This window comes from Barbatula barbatula (genome assembly GCF_947034865.1).
Source record: "Barbatula barbatula genome assembly, chromosome: 7".
Taxonomy (NCBI): domain Eukaryota; kingdom Metazoa; phylum Chordata; class Actinopteri; order Cypriniformes; family Nemacheilidae; genus Barbatula; species Barbatula barbatula.
Window position 1 is genome coordinate 11560005 of NC_136770.1, and position 20496 is coordinate 11580500.

At 38.1% G+C, this 20496-nt stretch overlaps 1 protein-coding gene across 2 annotated transcripts in view; it reads left to right on the forward strand.

Moving 5' to 3' along the window:
* hdlbpa (high density lipoprotein binding protein a) overlaps positions 1-20202 on the forward strand; it is a 40115-nt gene extending 19913 nt beyond the window's left edge. The window contains exons 10-28 of one of the 2 annotated variants that reach the window (XM_079460275.1): positions 694-798; positions 898-976; positions 1110-1249; positions 5835-5939; positions 6019-6132; positions 6241-6327; positions 6404-6535; positions 11265-11483; positions 12287-12508; positions 12591-12809; positions 12912-13050; positions 15025-15173; positions 15279-15383; positions 16564-16698; positions 17579-17722; positions 17804-17983; positions 18523-18639; positions 18719-18859; positions 19038-20202. In XM_079460275.1, the coding sequence (XP_079316401.1) occupies positions 694-798; positions 898-976; positions 1110-1249; positions 5835-5939; positions 6019-6132; positions 6241-6327; positions 6404-6535; positions 11265-11483; positions 12287-12508; positions 12591-12809; positions 12912-13050; positions 15025-15173; positions 15279-15383; positions 16564-16698; positions 17579-17722; positions 17804-17983; positions 18523-18639; positions 18719-18859; positions 19038-19130 (2625 nt within the window). In that variant the 3' untranslated portion in view covers positions 19131-20202. The remainder of the gene's footprint in view (positions 1-693; positions 799-897; positions 977-1109; positions 1250-5834; positions 5940-6018; positions 6133-6240; positions 6328-6403; positions 6536-11264; positions 11484-12286; positions 12509-12590; positions 12810-12911; positions 13051-15024; positions 15174-15278; positions 15384-16563; positions 16699-17578; positions 17723-17803; positions 17984-18522; positions 18640-18718; positions 18860-19037) is intronic. The other variant, XM_079460276.1, reaches the window with a different exon arrangement.
* The last annotated feature ends 294 nt before the right edge of the window (positions 20203-20496 follow it).

Genomic DNA, 20496 nt, shown 5'->3' on the forward strand with positions numbered 1-20496 from the left:
GAAGCAAATTAGCCTTCTCAAGATAAAGAAGTTTCAGAGAACACTCACCTTTGTGAATAAAATCGCAAGATAATGGGGTAAAAGTTAACAACTCTTGCTTATTTAAATAAACAATATTTTATTAACAGCCCATTGAAGCAACCAGAGTATTGGAATTGTTAAAAAATTCATACTTGGTAGCTTTTAAAAACCTTGAAAATGTGAAGTTTTTATTGTTTACATCCAGTTTCAGGGATTTTTTTAGGTTTTTTTCTCATAACAACAAAATACAACCAATTATATGCAAGTTGTGTGAAGTGTTACTAAACGGAAACTGTGTTGTTTACATCTTCCAACGTGGCCTATATGTGACCAAGTCTATAAAAACCAAGCTAATTTTTTAAAAATCGAATTCTGACATAACGAGTGTCAAAGTTGGATTTCCACCATCAGTTTCACTATAATTTCCAACTCTGACATGGCTTTACCCAGTTAGTATTAAAATTAACATGACATGGCTTTATTAATAGATGCCTGGACCCGGAAACTGTATTCCTTACGTCACCACTTAACCGAGTAGCAAACACACAGTAAATAAATACCACCGTGGTTACTGTGATTGCAGAAGGATTATTCTGGTTGTGTACCGACTGAATGGTTTTGTAGAAATAATTTAAAATATTGGTCAGTGAGGTGACTGTTTACAATAAACAGGTGCACATTGAGTTCACTGAGGGAGAGGACAAGATCACGCTGGAAGGACCCACCAAAGATGTACAGATGGTACATGTCCAGATTGAAGCCATTGTCATAGATCTGGTAAGAGAATTGAGTGTTCTATCTATATTGTGTGGCTGTTTGTCACACTTTCACCTTTTCACACCTCCTCGATTTATGTTCATGCTTGCTTTATTATAGGTTAGCCGAATGGACTACACAGAAATTATTGTGGATCCCAAGTTCCATCGACACTTAATTGGCAAAGGTGGTGCAAATAGTAAGTATAGATTTTCTTGCTGTAAATTGTGAGGTTAAGTATAGCTGTAAATTGTGAGGTTAATTATAGCAGTTATTACGTTACCGAACTTGCGAGTACTTAATGCGACATGTTTGGTCCTTCCAATGTCTAGTTAACCGCATTAAGGAGCAACACAAAGTGTCTGTCCGCATTCCACATGATAATGAGAAAAGTAACCTGATCCGTATTGAAGGAGACCCCCTGGGAGTGCAGGATGCCAAGAAGGAGCTGCTGGAGCTAACGTCACGCATGGCAAGTTGGCTAAGTTTGTACTCTTTGCAACAATTATCTCTTCAAATGGATTTTGGTTGGATATTGCTTATTTTTGTTTATAGTAAATTAGTTTTCTTAATATTTGAGGGGAAAATATTTGCGGATCACAAAAATAAATATTCATATCATTTTACAGATAAAAAAATTTTCGGATCACCTAATGTAAATATTATAATATTAAAACTATGATGAGCAAAGTATTCACAGCGTTTCACTTTCCACATTTTTTCATGTTACAGCCTTATCCCAAAATGGATTCAATTCATTTTCTTCAATTCTACAAACAATACCCCATAGTGACAATTGCAAAGATTTCAAACAAACTTATTTCACAATGTATTAAAAAACCCTGAAAAAACCCTGAAAAAAGCACATTTTGTCATTTAGCAGATGCTTTTATCCAAAGAATTCAGTGAGCAAAAAGCGATATGTCGTAAAGAAATAGTACGATAGGTGCTAATACAAATACGAAGTTACTATTTTCAACAAAAGCTAGACTGCTACTTGTTGAGAGAAGACAGTGGTTTAGTGTACTTTTACATTTCATTTGTCTGTCAAGTTGTCTTTCAAATGTTGCATAAGGCATATCGGCAGGATCACGTTGTATTTGCAATGGGATCATCGAATCAGCCAAGAAGTCATATTTGATGAACGGCTGTCTTTCAGAGGGAGTGATTGTGGAATTGCCACGTTGGATGATGAGAAACGAGTAGTTTTGTCTTGGCAGGGTTCAGCTGTAGGTGATGCTCTTTCATCAAAGCTGAAATGTCATCTAGGCAGGTTGTTATGAGATGTAAACGAGATGTATCACTGTTATGCTGACGACACCCAGATCTACGAGAAGCCGTGTGCGAGTATGATGGGTCTTAAGGATGTCATGTAAGGCCCATCTCCCTGACTAAGGCCCATCTCCCCTGATCGCTCAGTTTTTCCGGGCGGCCAGCTCTGGGAAGAGTCCTGATGGTTCCAAACTTCAATTTTCGGATGATGCAGGCTACTGTGCTGATTGGGACCTACAATGCTGCAGAAATGTTTCTGTACCCTTCCCCAGATCTGTGCCTCGATACAATCCTGTCTTTGAGGTCTACAGACAATTCCTTGGACTTCATGTCTTTGTTCGGGCTCTGACATGCACCTTTAACTGTGGGACCTTATATAGACAGGTGTGTGCCTTTCTAAATCATGTCCAATCAATTGAATTTACCACAGGTGGACTCCACCAGTTATAGAAACATCTCAAGGGAGATCAGTGGAAACAGGATGCACCTGAGCTCAATTTTGAGTGTCTTTGCAAAGGTTGTGAATACTTATGTACATGTGCTTTTTTCATTTTTAATTTAATAAATTTGCAAAGATTTCAAACAAACTTTCATGTTGTCATTATGGGGTATTTGTAGAATTGAGGAAAATAATGAATTGAATCCATTTTGGAATAAGGCTGTTACATGACAAAATGTGGAAAAAGTGAAGCGCTGTGAATACTTTACGGATGCACTGTATAGCAGTTTATAGAATTGTGTGTTGTGAAAACTCTGAAGATATCAACTGATTAATTTAACAGTATAGAAGATAAAATTAATAGAAATTAATGTCATATAGCAGTGTTACTCAAATCTGGCTTGCGAGGGCCACTTTCCCTCCAAGTTTTTCTCCGACCCAAATAAAACCCATCTGAACAAGCTTAGTCAAGGTCTTTATGCGGCATGTGCAGATTGATTGGCATTAGGGATGGGCGATAAATTATCGTTCGTGATATACCGTCGAAAAATTCTCATCGCGGGAAAAATCTGTCTCATTGCGATAAATACGATAAGTCTAGTTGATGACCTATTTTCGTGCGTGACTGACTCACTCTTCACGTGCGGAGTGAAAACAAGCATAGCGGAAGGCGGACGTGAGGTTGAGGAGGAGCTTGTTGTTAAGCGAAGAGCTACCGCTACAATTTGGAACTGGTCTGGTTATCGAAAATCAGATGCAGAGCAAAGTACCGTAATATGCGAGGTTTGCAGAAAAATAGTGGTTACAAAGAGTGGAAACCCGTCCAATTTGTTCCACCATCTAAAACACAAACCAGAGTACGAAGAAAGTTTGAAGCTACGTAATGCAACAACTACACGTGGACCTTGGGGTAATAAAATTCCCACCCAGATGAAAATTGCCAGCGCATTTGCTAATTGCATCTCTTATGATAAGCAAAGTAAACGATGGAACGAATTCAATCCATAAAAGGAAGGAAGGAAGTAGACGGGACCCGCCGAACATAAAATGACTTTTTATGAACAGAAAAGCGACACACACACAAACCATAACAACAGCCAGACCTGGTCCTCTCTGCAACTAATGCCTGGTCCACACCACAATCTCATCCGTGATACGAGACCTCGCATCCCGGCTCTCGTCCTGCCTACCTCACTACATCGTCAAATTTATTTTATTGATTTGATTTTTAATTTATCATGTGTTTTGCACTATTTTGAAAACTATCCGAAGACATCGTTTCTTTTTGATAACAGTTTGTTTTACAATTTGTTCCATGGGACTAGAGTGTTGCAAATATAACTACCTAATTGGTGGTAGCATGTTCCACATACGTATAAGATTTACATTCAAAGAGTGTGTCGTTCTCAATACAAATAAATCCTGATAAAGTTACAAACATGTTAGTTGTACTTGTAAATTTGAATCACAAGACATGGTTGGTGGTTGTTACTTTAGATGTTTGCACTATTTTTGCCACTGTTGCACCATATGGGTATAAAGAAATACAGAAACTTTATTTACATTTTAAACTTGTAATTGATTTTAATTATTATTGTGTAATTGTGTGTTTGTTTTTCAGCACAGTCACTGAACACAACTTAAACATAACATAATCTGCAATTTTACAGAGGAAAATAATTTATAATAATAATATATATATATAAATGTGTATAGATGTATATTATCGTCATTGTTATCGTTATCGCAATAAATACCTGAAATTATCGGGATACATTTTTTTTACATCCCCCATCCCTAATTGGCATAGAATAAAGTACGTTGAGAGCAACGGTAAAGCATACAGACCAATCTGCATTTGAATCGCTCTCGCCGTACTTAAGAGTAAATATTTGCAGCACTGCATTAAGTCCTTGATCATGTACGTTCAGATGTGTTTTATTAGGGTCAGGGCTTAAGTCTTCAGGAAAGTGGATCGAGTTACACTGTCATACAGTATGCATGCATTATTTAAAAAATTACTTTACATTCATATCATATTTTTATTGTCAGAGTAAACAGCTGATAAATGGATCTCTAGTATTCTTAAAGCTACTTGGAATCATCTCAGAAAGCTCTTAATTTTGCTTTGAAATAACTTCTACGTACCCAGTCTCAGAATATTTATTTTTCATTGCGACTTTAGAACATTGTTTAAAACACTAAGCTTAGTGATCATTTATAATGATTTATCGTGAACATTATTTTTGTTTTTATTTGCACTTGTGATCTTTAATCAAAAACATTACACTCTTCCCCTCTCAACAACTCTTCACCACACGATGTGGCTGACCTGTTGCTATGTATGACTGCCTTTTGAATTAATCAATTAATTGGATCAATGAAAGTCTGTGCTGTGGTTGCTATATGCTGTGATTTTGGTTATTACTTATAAAAAATGTTTTATTATGCAGCGCAAAGTTCAGTCGAAGTTACTTACTACATAACATTCAGTACGTGGCAAATTAATGTGTATACGGTTTCCAAACATGTGCGAGTCATCTGCATGTATGTGTGGAATGTGCTGCTTCTCCTTTACCGATCTCAAAGCACAGAAGACACGGAGATGCGCGATCCTGTGCTGTGTCCTAGCCAGACCTTGCACTCATGCACTGGGGATTTCGGTACTAAATCCTAAAATTGTCCCATTTCTTAACATCATATATAATATTTTTGGAAGTGTAGTGCGTGCCCGTGAGATTGGTAGTCGAATTAGGCTCCTCCTATCAAAAGCATTGGATCTGACTATTCGGTGTCACCCCTATATAAAAATGTTTGGCCTACCAACCAATCACAATCTTCAAATGGCTGTCATGCGTATCAACGTATCAAAGATAAAAGTTTGTGTCTTTTCCTTACTCAAAGTTGCTGTCATCAGTGACGTTCTGTCCATAAATAGTACATTCAAACTGTTTTTGGAAACACTGTTTTGTACGCTTTCATTCACAAGCCTGCGTTAGGGTGGACTATGTGCTGCTTCTCCTTAATGCTCATTCAAAGATGCTGAGACCCGAGAGAGCGTTTCCTGCACCGGGAAAAAATAACTTGTGCTTGTGGGGCAGTACTGACGACAGTTCCTCATTGAATGAAAGCAACAGTAAATCCAAAAACGCTAGGTTTTCTGAACAAAAGTCATTAAATCTAGTGAAAGAGTTGCAAACTTTGCAACAATGACCAGACACATTAGGAATGAATATGAAACTGCGTCATTAGTCGTGGTGGGGAGGAAATTGGATTTGGCGGCCCGCCATGGCAAAATTTATATAACGGAAACACTCAGTCTCAAAACATGTTATGATTTCAACAGGAGAATGAGCGTACAAAGGACATGATTATTGAACAGCGTTTTCATCGAGCCATCATTGGACAGAAAGGGGAGAAAATTAAAGAAGTTCGGGACAAGTTTCCTGAGGTAAAAGTTGGCACTTTTTTCAGTTAGGTGTTGAGTTTCATGCATTTAGATCAAAAATGTAACTTGTTCTTTCTTACAGGTTATCATCAACTTCCCTGACCCAACGCAGAAAAGTGACATTGTACAACTGCGTGGACCACGTACTGAAGTGGAAAAATGCACAAAGTTCATGCAGAAAATAGTGGCTGAAATGGTATGCAGGTTTCCTTTAATTTATTATTTAAATTCTTGATTGTAGTGGTGGCTTGTGAATTGACACTATCATTGCAATGTAAACAGTGACTGACTGTTGTCTTACCAGGTTGAGAACAGCCATTCAGTCTCAGTCCCAATTTTCAAGCAATTCCACAAAAACATAATTGGCAAAGGTGGAGCAAATATAAAGAAGGTAAGTAGCTTTTAGAGCTTAGAAATAGCTCATAACAGTAAAAAGGCTGAGTGACAAACGTTTTGTTTCTCCTCAGATCCGTGAAGAAACAAACACTAAAATTGACCTGCCTGCGGAAAACAGCAACTCCGAAATGATTGTCATCACTGGAAAGAAGGCAAACTGTGAGGCAGCAAGAAATAGAGTCCTGGCCATTCAGAAAGAACTGGTGAGATTTTTTGTTACATTTCTAGTTACATCTATATTTAGGGATACATTTTATGTCAGCCAAAAGTCAGGAAATCTGTATTTTAATAATTAAACCAAGTTATTAGATAATATATCCCCTTAATATGCTAAATGAATTATTTGGCAAGCTCTAGCTCCAATTACTTTTTAAAGGGGTCATATGGCGCGAATATGTGTGTTTCTGTGTCTTTGGTGTGTTATAAGTTGGCCATCAATAGACACGTACAATTGCAAAAAATTAGTGTTGGAACAAAATGAGCATTCTATCTAAAAGTGAATGCTCTCCCAGACATGCCTGAAACGCCTTGTGTAACCACATCCCCACAAATCTACGTCAGTTCGTGGTATGATATTGACTAAGACCTGCCAAATGTATATGCAAGAAAGGTGGCCGTACCTGTCAGTAAAATTTGCTTTGGAACCTGATGTTCCAAATATGGTAGAGGTATTACATTTCTGTTACACGCTTACAGTATTCGACCAATCACTACGCACCTCGCTTTTCAGAGTGATGAGCTTTGCCCCGCCGCTCCTAAACATGCTGATTTTTTGCAAAAAATAGATACAAACATGACTAGAGCTGCAACTAACGATTATTTTAATAATCGATTAATCTGTCGATTATTTGTTCGATTAATCGATGAATCGGATACAAATTTTTAAAAGCATTCATTTTCAACCCTTTATTGAAAAATAGAACTGACATTGCAAAACATATTTCAAAAGCTTTATTATTACTTATTATATTATTATTACAGCTGGCTGTGGTTTACATGATGCATTTCCCATCAAGAAGCCTCTCATGGTTTGCTGTTTTTTTCTGGAAATTTTTCGGGTCTCTCCGATGGTCTTTCCTCTACCTCCGCTCTGCTTTTTTTATTTATTTTTCCTCCGCTATGCTGCGCGGCGCGATCAACTTTTTTTAGTCCTGTGACACACTAGATGCGTGGCGTGAGCGTCTCAGAAGCCTGGCGTGACCGTTTTTAAATCGGCTCCCATGTTAACAGGTTAGAGCTTGCACACTGCCTGCGTGAGACGAGCCGCACGGAAAACGCGTGCATGCTAGGAATCGACGCCTATTTTTCACGAGACACGCAAGCGTGTTGGAAGCGTTTCCAGGCAAAATAGAATAAGAAAAGATGTTTATATGTAATTGTGTACACGAATACATATTAATGAATGCCATTTTGATGTTTGAAAGCTAATCATCATTTATTTGAACGTATTTTCAAATTGAATTTCATTAAACCAACATCTACACGTTACGGGGTTTACATGTCCACTGTAGAAAACATCAGGACTTAAATCATGTTTATAATGCATTTTTGGAGAAACAACAAGTGAATATTGAAATAAATTATACATTAATATTCCTATTAAGTATGAGATATTATTACTAAAATGTTGCAAATGAATACTCCAATTAACTACTTTTTTCCATAAAATCTTCCTCCAAGAAAATGCTTAGGCTATCCAATGAAAAGATACATTGCATTGAATGGGAATATTAATTTATGTCCATCTGAAACACATATTGCATAAAGTAAACTCGTGCATCAATTGATTACGTTACAACTTTAATAACATATCTGAGAATCATCTTAATACGAATTGTGGTTCGTATTAAACCCCAAAATGTATTGGTGACTGAATTATTTTTGTTTTTTATGCTCTTAACAATGTGATTAAAAATGGAAAAAAATATGACACACTACAATAACAACGTAGTCTAGTGTGTCATCTGAGTGACGGTCCAACATCAGGTAATAAATCTACAAAACATTTGGAAATGTTATTTAAATAAACAGACAGCCTACTTACTCATTTTTCGGATTTTGGAAGGTGTAGGTTATGTGAAAAAAGTTTAAACTTGTCGTGAATACAAGACCCTTGTCTGTCGGCGGCCTCCCTCTATGTCACCTAGCAGCAGCAGCGCGCCAGCGCCGCGTCAGGCACGGTGCTGGTGTGCAAAGATACAGAAAACACGACGCAGCCGCCACAGAGCTGACACGCAACAGAAACGCCACGCTCACGCCACTCAAACATGTGGCGCGCGTTATAGTCGCGCGATACAACGAATCGATAATGAAATTCGTTGCCAACATTTTTAATAATCGATTTTTATCGATTTTATCGATTCGTTGTTGCAGCCCTAAACATGACGGTATGTGGAAAATGTTGAGTTTTTTAACCTTATCGTGTATACACATTGCATAACATCTAATTCTAAAACGTATATTATCACTTTTTTAAGCCAACATTGTCAACCGTTGATAGGTAACACAGTTGACTGGTAACAGTTGATATTTTGGCTATTTAAGGGCCTTGAACTAACTAGTCCAAGGTCAGCAGTTTGCAAATGACCTTGATTAACTTATTTATAAATATGTTGAGAAAGAATATAACGTATAAAACCGTATAACATGTGATGCAAGTTCAACAGAAAATGTTTATCTATTTGTAGATGATAATATCTATAAAATATTGAAGATAAGTTATGACTTGCCACACTGTAATTTCCTTTTTTGGAGGGAAATTTGAAGAAATTGTTACTCCCTATAATTCAGTAAAGTGACATGTCCAACATCACGCAATGGTTTCTCAGATATACACAATTAATTATTTAATGTAGTTGCTTGAGAAAAATGAAACCTTGTAAAGCGCAAGGTCTGTTTTCGAGGGGCAATGCAGTGAAAGAGCAGCTGGCGGATCTCTACAGCCACCTAAAGTTCCTTCAGGTCTTAAGCGCGTGTACAGACCAAACTTCTGACATTTACAACAATTCAACTGAAAGGGTCATGTGCACTAATAGATGAAACAACACGCCGTCACAAACAAACGTGACACATTTTTCTATGACTTTAGGCTAAACTTGCTGACTAGTTCAAGTCACTGTATATTTCTTATTAGGGATTGCACGGAGTTACATTGTGTTGTTTAAGTGTTCCCTTTATTTCTTTGAGCAATCACACTTCTGTGAAATCAAACTGCCCACTTAAGAAGCAATACTGATTGACAATCAATTTCACATGCTGTTGTGCAAATGGAATAGACAAGAGGTGGAAATTGTAGGCACTTAGCAAGACACCTCCAATAAAGGAGTGGTTCTGCAGGTGGTGACCACATCTCAGTTCCTAGGCTTTCTGACTGAAGTTTTAGTCACCTTTGAATGCTAGGGGTGCTTTCACTCTAGTGGTATCATGAGGTGGAGTCTACAACCCACACAAGTGGCTCAGGTAGTGCAGCTCATCCAGGATGGCACATCAATGCGAGCTGTGGCAAGAAGGTTTGCTGTGTCTGTCAGCGTAGTGTCCAGAGCATGGAGGCGCTACCAGGAGACAGGCCAGTACATCAGGAGACGTTTGAGGAGGCCGTAGGAGGGCAACAACCCAGCAGCAGGACCGCTACCTCCACCTTTGTGCAAGGAGAAACAGGAGGAGCACTGCCAGAGCCCTGCAAAATTACCTCCAGCAGGCCACAAATGTGCATGTGTCTGCTCAAACAGTCAGAAACTGACACCATGAGGGTGCTATGAGGCTTACAGCCCAACACCGGGCAGGACGTTTGGCATTTGCATAGGAACACCAAGAATGGCAAATTCGCCACTGGTGCTCTTCACAGTGTAAACCTGCTTTCATCTGAGCACATGTGACAGAGTCTGGAGACGCCGTGGAGAACATCCACTGCCTGCAACATCCTCCAGCATGACCACTTTGGCAGTGGGTCAATAATGGTGCGGGGTGGCATTTTCTTGGAGGGCTGCACAGCCCTCCATGGTCTCGCCAGAGGTAGCCTGACTGCCATTAGGTACCGAGATGAGATCCTCACACCCCTTGTGAGACCATATGCTGATGCGGTTGGCCCTGGGTTCCTCCTAATGCAAGACAATGCTAGACCTCATGTGGCTGGAGTGCGTCTTGCAGGAACTGCTGACAAAGGCATTGAAGCTATAGACTGGCCCGCCCGTTCCCCAGACCTGAATCCAATTGAGCACATCTGGGAAGTCATGTCTCGCTCCATTTACCAACACCAAGTGCACCACAATCTGCCACATCAGGTGCATGCCCAGGCGTTGTAGGTAGATCATACAGCCACGTTGAGGCCACACACACACTACTGAGCCTCATTTCAAAGTTGGATCAGCCTGTAGTGTTTTTTCCACTTAAATTGTTAGTGTGACTCCAAATTTATTAACCCATGGATTTGATTTTCATTGTTCTTTACATTGATTTTTGTGTGATTTTTGTTGTCCGCACATTCAACTAAGTATTTAATAAGACTCTTAAGCAACACATCCTAGATCTGAATGAATGAAAGTGTTCCCTTTATTTTTTTGAGCAGTGTATATATACATGTAAACAGAAACATGTATTTTAGAGCTAATCTGACGAGTAAAATCTCACATTTACTAAATCAGACAGCACAAAAACTGCAATTTCTAGGATAGAATATGCCATTTCTGCAGCATTAAAGATGGGCATTTGTTAATTTTTTTATTAAATGAATGAGAAATGTCCCCTGATGTAAAAGTGATAATTTCTTGAAGGGTGAAAGTCAATGAAAAATGACTAAAATTGAGCCATGGACATGACATGTACCCCTAATTATAGAATGACTCTTAAGTTAATGCATCTTGAGATTGATTTCTTACCGTTTGAGAAGCATGGGGACGGATAAGACATGTTAATTTTTCCTAAATGTTTGTGCAGGCAAATATTACGGAGCTGGAGGTTTCCATTCCTTCAAAATTGCACAACTCTTTAATTGGCTCCAAGGGGCGTTTTGTGCGTTCCATCATGGAGGAGTGTGGTGGCGTCCACATTCATTTCCCCACAGAGGGATCTGGCATTGATGCAGTGACAATCAGAGGCCCAGCAGAGGAGGTTGAGAAAGCCAAGAAGCAGCTGCTGTCCCTGGCGGAAGAGAAGGTCTGTATTAAAAATTGGTTTTTATTAAGAAAGTGGCTAACGTTTGAAGGTCTGTTTTAAAAAATGGGTTTTTGTTAAGGAAGTGGCCCACGTTTGAAACCGAACTCGATCAAGCATTAAGCTGAACTAGTGATAGACCCCTTGGCTGGAATATCTACCAGTATTTGGAATTTTTTCCATTTATTACTAAGGGTTTCCATTTATTTTTACAAATGGACTATATTTTCAGTTTGGTCGTGATATAGCACTACATCTTAGTGCCATTTTTATGAATAAAATACTAAATCAGGCATTTGCCACTTATTGATGTAATATGATCACCGTAAACTGGGTTGGCGAAGGTGGATGAGATTTTTGTTAGCAAGTATCAATAATGTTTCAATTGCTATATTTTATTCACATTAAGCCAGGTTTCGCTACCCACAATTAATGTAATGTCATTTGTGAACAATATCATGCGTTCATGACCGTTTCTAACTAGGCACATAATGGACAATAATTGTTAATTTACTTGCAATTTTCTGTATGTATGTCTCCCGTTTACTCATTTAATTGCATTTGTTTTATATCTGCCTCTTATCGGCCACAGTGCTTTCTTAATATCTGCATCGGCCATTAAAAACCTATGTTGGTCAACCATAAAGCTGAAGTTAAAAGGAATTTTTATATTAATAAACCAATATTTATCTAACCAAATAAAAATTTATATAAATCAGTACAAGAATATTGATCTGATTACTCTTAATTGCACATAGTTAGATTATTCATACTGAAAAATCAACGTTTTGATTGTTTTGTAATAGCAAATTAAAAGCCACACAGTTGAGCTCTGTGCCAAACCTGAATACCACAAGTTCCTTATTGGAAAAGGAGGCGGAAATATCCGGAAAGTGCGGGACAGCACGGGTGCCAGAATAATCTTTCCTACTCAAGAGGACAAGGATCAGGAGCTGATCACAGTCATTGGTACAGAGGAAGCTGTGGCAGAAGCACAGAAGGTGTTGGAGGCACTCATTAAAAGCTTGGTAGGTTTCCCTTTTCAGTTGAGCAATATCCCAAAAATAACTCTTAAAGGGAAACGTAGCCCAAACATCTTTACTGTTTTAGGATAACGTGGTAGAGGATGTTATGACCGTTGATCCAAAGCACCATAGGTTCTTTGTGGCACGTCGAGGTCAGGTCCTGAGGGAGATTGCTGAAGAGTATGGTGGTGTTATCGTCAGTTTCCCCCGGACTGCCTCACAGAGCGATAAGGTTACTCTGAAGGGTGCCAAAGATTGTGTGGAGGCTGCTAAAAAACGCATGCTGGAGTTGATTGAGGATTTGGTGAGTAGCTTACACAATCTGCAATAGGTACAAACCGTACGTGCAGTATGTCTCAGACAGCTGTTGTTATTTTAAGGTGGTAACGTTCCTCATTATCCACAGGATGCACAAGTGACCATGGAGTGTGTGATCCCTCAGAAGTTCCACCGCTCAATAATGGGGCCAAAGGGCTCACGCATACAGCAGATTACTAAAGACCACAATGTTCAGATCAAGTTTCCAGACAGAGAAGACCTGCAAGGTAAATACCATTATTGGCTATTCATAATAAAGCATTTATTATATTACATTTATTAATTTGGCAGATGCCTTTATCCAATGCAACATACGAGTAGGAGAGCATATAACATTTTGCCAACACTCTAATGCTTCTGGTAACATGGCATTAAACTATCTGTACTGTTTAAAGCTGAAGACATAGATTGTTATTGGTTGGTCAAATAAATGTGGAACAGGTATTATGAGTTGTTTTTAGAAAGTTGTGAAGAATGCTGCAGCTCTGATGGAGGCTGTCAGTTCATTCTACCAGAGTTACAGAATGAGTAAAGGTTTTTGCAAGCAATTTGGTGCATTGTTTTGATGGAACAACCAGGAGTAGCTAATTTTCAGACCGAAGATGACTAGAACGCTTACAAGCAAATTTCCCCCTTTACCTTCACTCTACATCCCCTCCAAAGGCCAGTGACCGAGATTTAACAAAATAAGAAATTAAAAAATCTAAAATATATTTACGTCTAGGGAAAAACAAAATTTACGTGTGTGGAATTTAGTATAAAAAATTGCACAAAGGTAACTGAGGAAAAACTGGAAAAAGCAACATGTGAGCGAGAGAGCCTCTACTAAAAGACATGGAAGTATTTTATCCCGGACCACCTCTCGTAGCAGCTCAAGGTAATTGATTTCACCTGTTGCCCCATCATTGCATAGCAGAGGTATTCAATTAAAGTTCGAAGAGGTGGTCCGGACAATGTTTTTTAATAAATAAATATTTAATCATCTTCGACACAGTGTATACAACTGGGCTAAATTATGATATTTTATCGGGCCATTTATTTTATACATTGATATATGTATGTATAGGCTCTGTGGCTTTAGGGTAATGCCCTCTTAATAGAAGTCTGATAATTCATATTTGTCAATAAAAAAACTACTGACAACATGCAAACAGCAAATGTAATGTAACAATTCAAATGCTATATAAAAATGAAAACGGAGTTATCTAAATTACCCTTTCCATGCCAAGTCACCTTTTCACTTTCATACCAGAACTACTATCTTTAAATAATTCACAAATTAAAACCTTGTTCATTACAAAATGTGACCCTGCTTGTGAAAACCCAGCAAAGGTCCTAGAATAAAATCATCCTACAGAACATTCTGTGAAAATATAACACTATCTTCAATGTTGACTGAATAATACCAAAATCTTAGTGAAATCAATGCTTGACATTAATCGTTTGATGCTTGTTATAAAAATCAATTTCGATTGTGAGTCCACATTTTTAAATGCTGATCAATAATGCTAATGCTAAATGTAGATAAAACGTTATGGTTAATCAAATACCACAAATATGGTTGAAAGGTTGGAGAAACATAGCAAACCGTAAACAAACTGACGGATACAAATGCTTTAATATTTGCTGCATTTTGTTTATTGTTGTGTGTCCATTTACCTGCTCTGCGTGTCTGCACTAGTGTTATTAAAATAAGCACGTGTTGTTCTGCTCTTCATGCGGCCTGCTTTGGCGGGAAAAATGCAGCACGCATTCTTTATTTAACTGTTTTTGAACTTTTGAAATGATCTTTTGTTTTTACTTATTGTATTTTACAATGTGTTATTATTTTACATCTGATCTACTTTGAATATCTGTAATTAGCAGGCTGCCCAGTAAGTTTTGTGATTGAAATTCTTACGAATGTAAATTTTTTTTAATGTAAAATTACATTTTATTGCCAGTCTCTAGAGACCCCAAAGACCATGAGTGTACACCCCAAACAAAGACCGCATAAGGGTTCAACAAGTTTTTGAAACGTAGATTTCCTAAACATATTTGTTTTCTATGACAGATGCTCTAATAAATTAAGCACTTTATATATTGGTATAATCATAGTCCTTGTAGAGCATTACACTAATAAAAATGGCATTAGAAAAGGCATTAAATTAATATTTGAATATAAGCTCATCAAATCTAATCTTTGACTTCTGTTTAATCAGCTTCTTCAACAAATGTCTCAGTTCAGGAGAATGGAGAGGCCAACGGAGAGGTTAAAGAGCCTGTCGATCCTTCTGCCCCAAGGAAATGTGACATCATTATGCTCTCTGGGCGTAAAGAGAGGTGTGAAGCTGCTGTTGAGGCTCTGAAGGTCTGGCTAGTTTCACTTATTTAAAAATGGCTTTTCTGTGTACTGGGTGCATTTTGAATATAATCTAATCGAATTTGTTAATTTCAATGTTTAATGTGTATATAGGCATTGGTTCCTGTGTCCATTGAGGTAGAAGTGCCTTTTGAGCTTCATCGCTACATCATTGGCCAGAAAGGAAGTGGAATCCGCAAGATGATGGATGAATTTGAGGTTGGTCCTTTAGTCTTTTGGCTTGGCATAGCATGCAGAAAATAAACATTTTCTCAGGTTTAAGACTATCCAATTCTCAACTCTGAAATAAAACATTTGGCACCGAAGTTCATAAAAAATTCGGAAACCTCTCCATGTCCTAGGCAACAGGAGCAGCAGGTGATGCAATAACAGGGTATCCGCAGGGTCTCAAAGTATTAAAAGTTGATAGATAAATCGTCGCAGAGAGAGAGAGGGGCATACACTTTATTAATGCCGCAAACATGTCGGCAGTGTGTGGAGCATTAAGTGTCAGAGAATCTCACGCTACGAAAAGTGCTGCGACAGTACATTTTTGAATGAAAGCGTCTTTACAGGTTTGTAACTTGTGTACTTCAAACTGGAGCGGGCTGTCTGATGTAGCCCTGCCGCTGACTACATTATGAACAGTGGTCGCGTGCACAATTCCCTGTACAAGTATGTTCTGTGCATCGTGGCCATGAGTCCACCTTCTGAGAGAACACAGTCAGCTTTTGTGGGTTGAGTTTGGAGGAGAGACGCGAACTGAAAAGGTTTCATTCAGAATTGCTTGCATGGATGTTTTTTTTCTTTAAATGATTTTGCAGTGTATCCTTTAATAATTCAACAGTTTGTTTATTCATAGTTTTAGCTTATAATGTTGAAGGACACTTGTTGTACAGTACATTCTTTCAGTTATAAGCCTAATATAGGCTCTTCAAGATGGGAGAGGGACACATTTTTGTTTCAATTTAGCCAACTTGTTTTGCTAGATTTTAGTTATATTGTATTATATTGAAAAGCAAGACAAAATATAAAAAGCACATTTTGACCATTCAGTTTATGCAATAGTGAAAAAATTGGCTAAATAGAAGAAATAAGAAAAGCTGTGTTCGGTATTTGGCCAAGGCTTTCATTTTTATTCGGCTTCGGCCAAGTTTCGGTGCATCCCTAGTCCAAAGAGATCTATATGTTAAAGTTTGCCTGAATTTGATCATTGTGTAGGCAGGCAAATAGTGAGTGGTCTATATACAGCTATATGTTTACTTTTTTTTTCAAAAAGCTGATTTTATTTGAGTTATACATTTTCATTGCATTAAAATTACAGTGCATTGTTCATTAATTCTCTTGTTAAATTTGTCTCACTGCCCTTCTGTAAAATGAAAAATGCCCTTTTCCTCAGGTTAATATTCAAGTGCCTTCTCCGGAGTTACAGTCTGACATTATCTCCATTTCTGGCCTGGCCTCTCTCCTTGACCGTGCTAAAGAGGGTCTTCTTGATCGTGTCAAAGAGCTACAGGCTGAGCAGGAGGATCGGGTGAGTTTAAAGGCAGGATAATGCAGGTTTAATATTAGCAGGGAGACTGTTTTAAGATCCAATCTGGTCCTTTTGCCTCTCGCAGTCTGGTTGAGAAAAATTACATTTATTTTCTTTCGGGTTGTACTTTTTGCTGCCTTGTTGTTTCCAAATCGGTATGCATTAAAGTAAATTGTTACACTTGTCTTACATGTTCAGCGGAAAAGCCATCATTGCATTAGTGATGAAGCTTTCAGATCTTGGAGCCACCTCTCAAAAGCCCTGTCAATATTAACCCAGACTTGCGGTCATTTTCCCTTTTCACTCCAGCTTCTTCACAGCTTAAACTTTTGTGGTTTTAACAGCTGATTCCTAGATGTCATTAGAATAAGGACTTGATAATAAACTTAGAATTTTACTTGATATTACCCAGATGTCTGCTGTGATAGTGCTATGCACAATAAAATGTGCTTAAATCGAGCTGGTTAAATCGTTGCGATTATTTTTGATGCGCAGTTTGTCTGTGAAGCACAGCTGAAAAAAGTAAAACAAGATGTCTAAATCCTCTCGCAGCCTCAGTAGTTAGTGCTTTGAAAACGAGGGATGGAGTGAGCGGTTGGTTGCGATTCGAGACCTCACCTCTAGATGGCGCTAAACCCACACTAAGTGACTTGTTAGAACACAATGCACTACCAGCAGCAGCATCCACACACGTGATATAGAAGCTGGGTCCTCTGTTCAGAACTACTGCCTTTGCTTGAAAGCACTGGTATTTTTAATGTCTTTACTGCTTTAATAACTTTTATTGGTTAAAAAGAAACAGAAGTAGTTTACTTCTGTTTCTTTTTAACAAATATAAGTTATGGATTGCAGCTCTTTAACAGTTTGCATTTCTTAACAGGCTCTCAGGAGCTTCAAGCTGACCATCACTGTGGATCCCAAGTATCACCCCAAAATCATTGGACGTAAGGGTGCCATAATTACCCAAATCCGCAATGAGCATGAGGTCAACATTCAGTTTCCGGAAAAAAATGATGAAAACCAGGTAATGAACTGAAGCCTAAAAAGAAAAGGGCAAATGAATCATTCTTGTATGGCCATCAATTTATTTTTAAATGTTCATTAGGATCAGATTACTATTTCTGGGTATGAGCAAAACGCAGTGGCAGCACGTGATGCTATTCAGGCTATAGTGAATGACCTAGATGAAATGATCTCCGAGGACATCACCCTGGACAGCAAGGTCCATGCTCGCATAATAGGGGCACGTGGCAAGGGCATTCGAAAGATAATGGATGAATTTAAGGTGAGTATACTAAAATGTTACCGGAACACCTTAACCTAGAGACCAATTCTCTCTATTAACAGCCTGCTTATTGGCATGCATATTGTTAGAATATTGGCTGTTTATTAGTACTTATAAAGCACACATTCTGCATGACCATATTCTACATCCCTAATCCTGCCCAATACCTAAACCTTACAACTATCATACAAGCACCAAATTAGGAGTTTATTGATGCAAACGTCCTAGTTAATGGTTTGTTAATAGTGAGAATTGGACCTGTGAAGTTTGACCGGTGTTCCTAAATATTGTTAGTTTACCTGGCAATGCTAGTCCCACCATTAAACCCCACTTATGTCATAAGCTGTTTTTTTCCTGTGGAACTGATGTAACTTTGCTGTTATAACTTATTAAAAGTTATAAACAGCAATGTAAACTTCTTTAGGAAAAGGAGCTAAACTCTTGACATTTTGGATTGCAATGGTTGTATGAATGCCCACCATCTAATGAAATGCCATAAATCAGGGACAGGAAGAATCCAATCTTTTTTCTTTTTCCAGGTTGATGTTCGGTTCCCTCAGAGTGGAGCTTCAGATCCCAATTTAGTGACTGTGACTGGTCGTCCAGAGCAGGTGGATGAAGCCATTGATCACCTTCTAAACCTGGAGGAGGAATATGTGAGATTTAGTTGGCATTTAGCAAAAGCAAGAAAATGTTTTTTTTTTTGATAAAAGGTAACTTAATCGTTGTTTTCAGATCGCCGATGTGGTTGAAAATGAAGCCAAAATGGCTTATATGAAGCCTTCTGGTAGATCTGCTTCCAGCGTGGAAGGACCTCGTGGCCCATCCAAAGGCTTTGTTGTGAGGGAGGCTCCTTGGACCACTGGTAATGAAAAGGTAAACAATTTATTTTGAGTGCCATATTCTTATAGGTAGTTTGAGAGATGGCTATATTTTAGAAGTTAAACATTTCCATTAGACCTTGCTTTCTGCCTGTTAAATAGATGAAAAGGGTTTCATTTCAAATGTAACTCTGGATTGTTGGATTTGACCTAATGTCACTTTTTGACTGCAGGCCCCAGATGTGAGCAGCTCTGAGGAATTTCCCAGTTTTGGCACACCTGTGGCTGCTGCAAAATCATCTCCATGGGGACCCAAACGTTTCTGAAATGTGTTTGTCAATGGTTGTTACAACTTCCTGGACCCCCTTAATATTGTCTCTCATTTGAAACATTTGGATGTGAATTCTGACCCCTGATGTATCACGTTTCCTTCCTTTAAAATTGGTCTTACAATGGAAAGGGTTTTGGAGATGGTTTTTGTAACCCATGAACACATGAACAGGTGGTAAACGACTATCTGTTTATAGTGGTGGCTTCTTTCTGGTCCGCCTCAGTTTTGCTGAATTTGTAGGAAATTATTCAACCTTTTAAATTTTAAGAGAATGACAAATTGGAAGGAAAACAAAATTACTCCGTAATGCTTCAGGTCTGTAACAATCCAGGTTTAAGTGATTATTTGTTTTTGTACTTCATTACACAACCATTGTTTCGTTACAATTGTCAATTCTTGGGTTTATCAAGCTGCTCTTTTTCATAGTTGCCTTTGCTATGGGTTGGGGAAAATATACTGTATACCTCTAAAGTATGATGCTTCTGAATTGTAGTTAAATTCATTCATAGGAAATTGGTAACCAGCTGTACTTTGCCTCATTCCCTAAGGTAGCCATTTTGTTGCAGCCATTTCAGTGGTCTCCCCCACTTTTCCTCTAAACTCTTTGGATCTGGGCAGGGATGTTATTCTATTCAGCCTTTAAAACCTTCAGACTTTGAAAGAGACTCTGAAGTATTTTCAAACTGCCATCTGCTTTGGAAATCCTAAAGTTCCCAAAGTCTATCATTTACACTAAATAGCTTATTTTCTTTTTAATATTCAAATCATGTTTATTAAAAATGAAAGTACAAAATTTTGAAGGAAAAAGCAGACAACATTTAGATGGAAAAGGCAGACAATTTTGTGCCAACAAATATGAAGTAATATCATCTATTGCTTATTCTTGCTAATGGATCAGTGTCCAGCCCCTTTTGTCTTCCAATTGCTATGCAGGTTGGCCTGAAACCATAGCAACGACCCTCTTAAATAGCCTTATAAGAGTTATGCAACAATGACAAAGCAAACAATTATGGTCAACACTGGAAAAAACAAACTGTCCAAAAAGCTTAATAAAAATTGAAACTATCTTTGCTTGTAGTGAGACTGATTTCTTTTACAAAAATACAATGACCTATATATACAACATAAAGAATAAGCAAATATCCATGTGGTGGTTGGAGCACATTGCATCTGTAGTGTGTTTCCCGCGATTTTGAGAGCTATGAGTTCCCAAAAAAATAGGCTTGTGATGTTTTTTTTTTGCCAGATCTGACTCCTCTAATAACCATACCAATAAATACAGAATCGCTCGATGACATGACCAGCAACTTTGGCACTAAAGTCACAAAAGATTGAGAAACACATGGTACCATAGCACTTCT